At 38.1% G+C, this 10,000-nt stretch overlaps 1 protein-coding gene across 2 annotated transcripts; it reads right to left on the reverse strand.

Moving 5' to 3' along the window:
• Positions 1–644: 644 nt before the first annotated feature.
• Positions 645–5,735, reverse strand: LOC119581112 (zinc transporter ZIP1-like; the record flags this gene model as incomplete). Of its 2 annotated transcripts, none has more annotated exon segments than XM_037929451.1 (6): positions 645–785; positions 1,225–1,402; positions 1,641–1,754; positions 2,404–2,634; positions 2,913–3,063; positions 5,623–5,735. In XM_037929451.1, coding segments are annotated over 5 exon segments (795 nt in total), but the record flags the coding sequence as incomplete, so codon positions are not given.
• Positions 5,736–10,000: the final 4,265 nt, after the last annotated feature.

Consider the following 10,000-nt stretch of genomic DNA (forward strand, 5'->3'; position numbering starts at 1 on the left):
AGAAGAAGAGAGAAAAGAGGAGAGGGAGAGAGAGGCGAGACAAGAGAAAAACAGAGAGAGAGAGAGAGAGAGTGAGAAACAAAAAAGAGAGAGAAAAAAAAAAAAAAAAAAAAAAAAAAAAAAGAAGGAGAGAGAGGGGAGTGAGAAAGAGAGAGAGAGAGGAGGAGAGAGAGAGAGAGTGAGAAAAGAGAGAGGAGAGGAGAGAGAGGAGAGAGAGGAGAGAGGGAGAGAGAGAGGAGAGGGGAAGAGAAAAGAGAGAGAGAGGAGAGAAAGAGAGAGAGAGGAGAGGAGGGAGAGAGAGAGGAGGGAGGGAGGGAGAGAGGGGAGAGAGAGAGAGGAGAGAGGGAGGGAGGAGGGGGGAGGAAGGAGATAAGTGAGAGAGAGGAGAGAGGGAGAGAGGGGGGGAGGGAGGGAGGGAGGGGAGGGAGGGGGGGGGAGGGGAGGAAGGAAGAGAGAGAGGAGAGAGAGAGAGAGAGAGGGAGAGAGAGAGAGGGAGATAGAGAGAGGGAGAAGAGAGAGGAGAGAGAGAGGGAGATAGATAGAGAGAGGGGGAGAGACATAGATAGATAGATAGAGTGACAGAAACAGAAAGAAGAGAGACATAGGCAGAAAGTCAATATTCAGAACCACTATTGAAAACACACCTGTGCCACAGTTAGCTTGGACTGTACCATGTTAAGGCCAAGAGAAAAGGCAATAATTCCTTTGTGGAAGATTACTACCAAGAACAAGGCCACAACGTCGTCTATTGTGCCCTGAAGACCAACTGCCAAGCCTTCAAATATCTGAAATTTACAAAGAGGAACCATGATAAAAATTTTAAAAATGACTTTAAAGACAAACAATGGTGTCATATTCATTATATATGTACATACATACATCACACAAACCTGTATCTAGAAATATACTACTTTATCTATCTATCTATCTATCCATAATATGTATGGACATTTAAATATAAAAACAAACATACACACACATACATGTAATCCCTATGTTTAATAATATACTGATATAATTGAGATAAGACACAATCTTTAATTACTTTCCAGAGAAAATTATATTTTTTTCTAGATTTCATAGCATTAGCTGCTAAACATATTGAACAAATCTATACCTAAAAAATAAGTTAATTTTTGGTTACCTAAACAGAAATTAAATGTTATATTATTATTTTTTCATTTGCTCAAAGGACTAGCTATCAACATAAGCAAAAAAACTCACGGAATGGAGGGACAAAGCAAACAGAAGAAGCAGAGATCGAAGAGAAGAGTGTGAGGCAATGTCTTGATGAATGGAGTGGTTAAACAAGTGGCTATGACCATGGCCATCTTGGGGGTCGCAACTATCTGCTGCTGTCCCATACCCACGCGTTGATCCGGTTAGGGAACCTGTTTCACTCCTAAAGAGAAATATGAATAACTAATACTAATGACAAAAAGGTAGGAAGAATTTTCTTTTCTCAAAATGTGTAGAATTTTTAGATATTTTCATTTTCCATAAAAATTATCTTTTTCTTGATTTTATGAAATGACAAATTAAGATATTAACTGACTGTTTACATAACTGATTCATTTTACGTGATCCCTAATTAAATCACTAATATACCATCTTACTCACTAGTTCAATAAATTACTCACCGTATTGACGCTGTAAGGTCCGGCTGGTCTGTGATGCCGCTCAGGCTGTGCTGCTGCTGCAAGTTTCGTCTCCGTTCGTTGGGTTCTCCGAGCAAGGCCTCAGCTTCAGCTGGCCTGTTGAAAAATACAAAATAAGAAATTATCAGATGTTTGTCAATGATCCATAGGCAAATGGGTGTTCTACAGGGAGTATGATGGGAGGAGGGTAGGGGTGGGTATTGCCTCAGAAGGCCTCAGTAGACATATAGCATGATTATGGTGAACAAAAATGTGAATCTTTTTCTGATTCTTCAGCTTCCAAGAAGGGAAGAAAACTCATAGCTGTTCTTGTTTCTTGAACAGAAAATATCTTTTAACATTTTGTTACATTACAATTTTAAGATAATGTTTAATAATTATGGGTGGTACGCAAAGTCTGTCATTTCAAACTGGATGTTTTTCTACCTTTTTCAAAGCTCATTGACTTCAATACTGGCTATTTTTTGCATAACAAAAAGGAGGTAAGAAAAATGGTGCTACACATAAGGGCTTAATATCTCTGTGGGGTTTGCCATGATGCACATAATACTTAGGACTAAACAACAAAATCATTCTAGTCACACAATTGCATGCTACTCTCTGTATTCATCTAGTCCCTACCACCCTTAGAAAATGTGTTTTCCATACATATGAACAGAAAAGACAACAATCAATGCAAACAAAAACAAACAAAAAAACATATTAGTTTAAAAAAAGTAAAATCAAAAAGACTGATTACTCTTACCTCCTGAGTAAGCTTGTTTCCTTGTAATCTAAAACAATCTGCTCCATCGTTAACACCAGCAGGAATCCAAAGATGACGATGAACTCTGCTACTGGGAATGAACTTATCACTGTGCTTTGGTCCAATAAAACTTCAATTTGTTGCTGTACATCTGGGAACAGGTCCATGATGCAGGTGCCCATGAACACACCACCAGCTGAACAGGACATAAGACTGAGCCAGGTCTGGTACCTAATAAACAAATAAATAAAGGAATGAATCAAAGAAAAAGGATGGGAAATAATATGAAATACGAAAGAGAGGCAGATATGTTTATTTCTGTATGTACTTTTAATCTAAAATAATACATTATCTGGAAACCCATACAGACACACATACAGACTATGACAAATTTACAAAAGTCATAAACTCTCTTTTTTTCTTTCTTTCTTTCTTTCTTTCTTTCTCTCTCTCTCTCTCATTTACTCACTCCATCTCCCTCCTTCATTCACTCATTTTCAAAGACTTACTTTGACCGCTGTCCTGAGTCATGTGTGTGCTGGATACGCTTGACAAAAATAACAGGGATCATGGAACACACAAAGGTCATCACGAACATCACCACCAGGATGATGCCCTTTATTGTCATAATATTCCACATCTTGGACCAACTACATCAGCCTTTGGAAAGAGAAAGAAAAAAGTAAATGTGGGGAATAATGATCAAATACAGTGGTAATATGGCTAAATAGTGTAAAGAGACAAAGAGAGAGAGAGAGAGAGAGAGAGAGAGAGAGAGAGAGAGAGAGAGAGAGAGAGAGAGAGAGAGAGAGAGAGAGAGAGAGAGAAGAAAGAAGAAAGAAAGAAAGAAAGAAAGAAAGAAAGAAAGAAAGAAAGAAAGAAAGAAAGAAAGAAAGAAAGAAAGAAAGAAAGAAGGAAAGAAAGAAATGTCATGTTAGATTATTATCTATATACTGAACAATTACTGTACATGAAATGCATAACTGAAGACTAAAATATAGTTTTACACAAAATGCAAACATATACTAGCATGAATATAGAAAAATATTCAACTAAATAAGTAATTTTCACTCTCCCCCCTACATATTTTAAACCCTCTGAGCAAATGCCACAATATGTATGTTTCTAAGATATCTACTACTTCCTAACATATTATTCACAAAGTAAAGTGAGTCCACTAAACCTTTACAAATATAATAAATATGGTCTACAACTCAGCTGCTTCCAACAAGCTAACTAACTATACTGCTTGACATGACTCCTACCAAATTGTCACACTCAGCTTGTTTACACTATGACTACAGATTTATTATCTGCTGATAAGCTAAACATGTGTGTATAACATGCCTGTACATCTGTTATCTATTTAATTAGCTAGGTGAAAGTTTGGATAAACCATTGTGTCTGTCTTATCTATGAATCATATTTTAAAATGCACCTTCAGTGAAGTTTACTCTGGGGCAATAACTTCTACCAGGACAATGAATTCTGGGACATGTAATCTCTTGTTTCAAAAAATACAGACTTTATCATAATACTAACTAACAATGCAGTGGCTATCATGATTCAAATTGCCTAATACTGAAATACAATGGTGAATTTAATAACATTAAAAATCAGGTTTTGATTATAAAAAATTGAGTATTATATCCTAATATAAGTTATCCATGTTTTCTGTAAAATAACAGGCAATAAAACATAACTACATACCAGTACTGCATACCAAGAGTAATGGGGCTGCATATTCTCCGAATGTAAAATCATTTCTAAATAGCAAAAAAATTGGTAAAGAAGCTGACCCAATTTGTATAACTTTATGTTTCCCTTCCTTAAAACATATATATATATATATATATATATATATATATATAATATATATATATATATATATATATATATATATATATATATATATATATATATATATATATATGTATATATATTCGTGTGTGTGTGTGTACATCGTATAGTGTATTTGGAAAGTATATCTAATTAACAGTCATACTATGGTAACTTATATGGAAACTTTGCATTTCACAATTGAAGCATGTGAAAATATGAACTGAAACTTTATTCAGCAAGATAGCTGTGCAGTGCCATGCAATTGCCACAGCTTCCAGTCTCTCGTAAAGGTTAACAAACCTGTTCCATGTGTATTCTTGTAAGATGTTTCTTGGACTGATTTTTTATAGGATGATAAATTGTTAGGAAGGTCTGCAAAGTATATTTTTATAGAATATATATGTGAGATATGTTAACCTTGCTTGCTTGAGATTTGCGAAGTTCTGGCTTCGCCCGGGCCTTTCACTTATGGCCTTTGCCATAATGCTGAAAGATTTTAAGCACAAACTCAAGAGTATAGCATAACCACAAGAAATATCCTTGTCTTGTATACTAGAAATCCCTTCAGACTGGTCACTGGGGGGGAGGGGGTATGAAGGTATTTTCTTCTTTTTAAATTAAGTAATTCAATTTGAATCCAAAAAATAGGATATTATAGAAACATATATCGCATAATACAATAAAGTCACCTTTAATGAAGGTTAACAAAGACAATAATGAATTTTGGTAATAACCAGCATTGCCCCTGATGGATGAATCACATAAAATAAGGATGTATAGCACATCTAATTCATTGTTTGAGCACTGGAATTCACATCATATAATAATATCCTAAAATTGTATTCATGGGCCACTCTCCCTGACATTGTTTTAGTACAAATTGTTAAGATTTCAATAGCATCAACCAGTATTTCAGATATTTTTCATATCACACAGGGTTGAGGCTAGAGGTAAATGGTTTGGGGTTTTGCACAAATTCTGAATGTTCTGGATGTTCTGTAAGTAACAACGAAAATGACTGCCCACCGACTATTCATATCTCGAACTGAATTTTCACATTTCTTTTTATAAACATCAACTACCCGGACAACCACGTTCAGACAGCATACTATGAAGAAATGCTTAGTGCTAGGAATAGCCTCTATCTATGCATACAGCCAGTAAAATAAATAAATCAACCGAAAATAACACACTGTCCTTTATGCCTGGTGTCATATTTAGCCCTGTCCATTTTTCTCCACGCAAACAAACGGTATATAACGTTATATACTTCTATCTTGCAAATCCTGAAAAAATAAAAATTGTAATCTCTCTCCTGCCGGAAAGAAAAAAAGAAAGAGTCCATGCAACTTTAAAAACCTTATCCCCGTAACTTACGACAGAAAATAGACAGAAATAACGAATTTGACACTTTTTCCCGAAGTCTTGTGGACGTGCGTCACTGTTTACATCTGCCCGTTCGTCTAAGGCGTTTCTGAATTCGAATCCGCACGAACTGGTGTTAATTCTAAATGTGCGCGTGAATCGTGTATAGTCCTTTTCTGAATTTCTAAAAAAAATTTATCTTGTATTTATCTCTTAAGTATATATATATATATATATATATATATATATATATATATATATATATATATATATATATATATATATATATAATCAGAGGCACCACGGCTGTATGAGAATAAGTCGCAAATAATAAAATAATATACCTCTAAATGCAAATCATACACTTTACTAGGTTCTGCATCCTACAGAAAAATATATTGATAGCAAATATATATTCTTTATATGAATGTTTAACGAAATACTGAACTCTCAACACAGTCAAGTCCTCATTGATTCCTAATAGCCTTTGTTTCCTGCTAGACATATCTGCCGCTGGTCACTCTATACTGTATCTGACCTCCCGCAGAGATACTTAAGCAACTGCCAGATTAGTTCCTATATAACCATATATAGACCTTACCCTTAACATCCACACCAAGTATCTGTCGCCCCCCCCCCCGTCCTAGAAAAGATCAAAGCATCAATAATAACCTCGTGGATGAACTACACATCGAAGATAGTTCTATGACTATAATCGCATATCGATAAAACGATATTCAAGAAAGAGGGCACTAAACTTAGAAAAGCCAATCCACTCATTATATCAATGATCATAAATAATACAACCGTGCCAGCTACCCATATTGCAACAGAAATAGAAAATAAAAAAAAAATCATTCCAGTAGCGTATACCGTTATTAGTGTAATCAGAAATGTACGAGAGACGTAATTATGGACTGATAAAATATAACGTTGTGAGGAAGTAAATTCTAACTGAATATTAGTAATTTTTGATCGTGGCACAGCCTAGTCAGCTGTATAATTATATCCCATGCAAAAATGATTTTAACAATCACTGTTTTTTTCTGCTATCATGATATTTGTGGATAGTATCCCATAATTCTTCTCTGGCTCTCACTTTGTCCACCACGGTGTAAATAATGTCTGATGTGAGCTCCGTGTCTTCAGGTGTGTGAGTGTGTGCATTCCTTGATCGAATCAACGTTTGTCTGGATAATCTTGAATAAATTTTAGTGAGGCATCATTGGTAGTTGTAATATATATTATTTATTTCTACAGTATACTTATACCTAACATGATATAATATTCACCATTTAGACAGTCAAGTAATAAGCTTCCTAGTAATCATACTGTAGTTTTTGTTTTGCATCATCTTTTCCTCTCTAGCTGGGGAAGTATCCCACTCTGTAAAGGGATCTCTGGACGGAATAGACTAGTGTGACTACCCCTTTATACAGATCTTGGTCAAGCTCGCCTTAGAGGTCCCGCCAGTGACAACTGGACACTGCGCATAAATCAATAAATAAATCAATACATAACCACACACACAAATACACACGCACACGCACACACACACGCACACACACACATACACACACATACACACACACACACACACACACACACACACACACACATATATATATATATATATATATATATATATATATATATATATATATATATATATACACACACACATGTGTATATATATATATATATATATATATATATATATATACATATACATATACATATACATATACATATACATATACATATACATATACATATACACATACATATACATATACATATACATATTCATATACATATACATATAGACACATATTTATATATATATTCATATATATGTATATACATATACATATAGACACATATGAATAAATATATATACATATGTGTCTATATGTATATGTATATGAATATGTATATGTATATGTATATGTATATATATATTAACATATGTATGTATATATATGTTAATGTGTATTTACACACATATACATATACATATATATACACACATACATATACGTCAATAATAAATGGATATGCTAGGGGGAGGCAAGCAAGGCGGGCTGTGGGTCCCGTTGGGAGGGCAATTGTTGGGGCGCAGGATGGGAACGAGAGTTACTTGTCCCGCCTGTGCCCCAGCAGGCGCTAACCCACCATGAAGCTTGTGGGGCAAAGCCCTAGGGAAACTCAGGCGAGCTTTCTGGATAGGCGCTTGGAACATCTGGTCCTTGCGGCAGGATTAGTGGTTACCTCTGCTATTGAGGGAATTGGAGTGATTGGGAGTTGAGGTGGCTGCTCTCTCGGAGGTGAGAAGACCTGGTAGCTGTATGATCAGTATGGGTGGGTACACCTACTACTGGTCGGGCCGCAGTGATGGTCACCACCTCCAGGGTGTAGCCATAGCCATCTCCAGCTGACTTCAGCCCTCGGTAGTTGAGGTGTCACTGGTTGATGAGGTATTATGCATTGAGACTGAAGCATGCCTTTGGCTTCATGTCTCTTATTGCTGTAGACACTCCTACTGATGTTTGTAAACTCGATGTGAAAGAGGCGTTCTATGCCAAACTCACATATGTGGCAGACAATTGCCCCCGGCAAGATATTTGCATTGTTCTGGCTATGAGATATCTGTCGACTCCCATGGCTTGGGAGCTGATCCCAGCAGCGAGAACAGCCTCCTTCTCCGGGACTTTACTTGGTTCCAGAGAATGAGGATCTCTGGCTCCTGGTACCAATGCTCCAACCCGCATCGCTGGACATGGTATAACAATACAGGTACAGTGGCCAAGGAGATCGACCACATTCTTGCTAGCATGCAATGGAAGCTCCTCCAGAACTGCAGAGTTTACCGGAGTGCCGAGTTCTGTGGCACTGACCATAGGCTGGTTATGGCTACCTTACGGGTCCACTTCAAAACTCCCCATCCCTCCAGTGGCCACTCTGAGGTGTTTCACTTGGACAGACTAAGAGAGGAGGAGTGTGCCCATGGGTTCACCATGGCAGTCTCTGACCGATTCACAGAATTTAACAACCTGATGGACCCAGTTGCTCTGTGGGAGTTCTTCAAGAGCGAAACACTCGAAGCAGCCCAGGAGTCGATTGGCGTACGCCCGCGGGCAAGGCAGAAATCTATCTCCCTGGAGACATTGGAGGCCACTGAAGCATGTCGCATGGCTCGGCTAAATGGCAATCAGGTCTTGCATTGCTACTTGATGTGTAGGGGTCGGACACTTGTGAGAAGGGACAAGGAACAGTTCATCAGGAATCTTGCTCAGGAGATTGAAGGCCATTTTTTGGTAAATGACCTTCGCCCTGCCTACTAAGCCCTGACAAACCTGAACTCTAAGCCCTCCTCACAGATGACTGCAGTCCGATCAGGGGATGGACGGATCATCTCAGATCTTGTTGGGGTTCGTGAACGTTGGGCAGAGTATTTTGAGCAGTTGTAGCAGGTAGACCCTCCAACAGTTAGCTTGGATGCAAGAGATGTCACAAAACCTGTGCCGGACCCACCCATCAGTGAGGAACCTCCTACCCTAATGGAGGTTGGGATGGCAATTTCCAATAATTAGATATTACTTTATCCTAACTTTAATTAACAATGGAAGTTTTTGATCTATTAATGAAGCATATTTTTAGCTGAAAAGTGGGAAAGCTGCAGGCATATGTGATATCCAACTGAACTAAAGGCTAGGGGTGAACCTATGGCTTGGGGCTTGCATACAGTCTTGCCTGCCATCTGGCAGTCTGGTACCATTCCTCCTGACCTGTTGAGGGGCATGGTCATCCCTTTTTGGAAGGGGAAAGGGGATCGTTGGGACTGTAGCAACTACTGTGGCATTACACTGCTCAGCATACCAGGCAAAGTTTTCGCCCACATTCTTCTGAAATGGATCCGCAACCACCTACTGAGGCATCAGAGACCGGAGCAATCTGGATTCACTCCTGGAAAGTCCACGATAGACCGAATACTAGCACTTCGAGTAATTGTGGAACACCAGTGTGAGTTTGGTCGTGGGTTGCTTGCAACCTACATCGACCTGAAGAAGGCGTTTGACTCGGTGCATTGTAAATCGCTATGGGAGATCCTGAGACTCGGGGGAATTCCGATGCAGATTAATGGCCTAATAGCAAGCCTTTATACCGGTACTGAAAGTGCTGTAAAATGTGTTGAGTGTTTATGAAACTTCTTCCCTGTTAATTCAGGGGTGAGGCAAGGCTGTGTCCTGGCACCAACACTTTTCAATGCCTAAATAGACAGGATAATGGGCAGAGCTACTAGCCAAAGTCAGTGTGGAGCAACACTGGGCAATATTAAGGTCTCAGAACTTGACTTTGTCGATGATGTTGCTATCTAACTGAGTCCCTG

This window comes from Penaeus monodon, chromosome 2 (assembly GCF_015228065.2).
Source record: "Penaeus monodon isolate SGIC_2016 chromosome 2, NSTDA_Pmon_1, whole genome shotgun sequence".
In the NCBI taxonomy this organism is placed as follows: Eukaryota; Metazoa; Arthropoda; class Malacostraca; order Decapoda; family Penaeidae; genus Penaeus; species Penaeus monodon.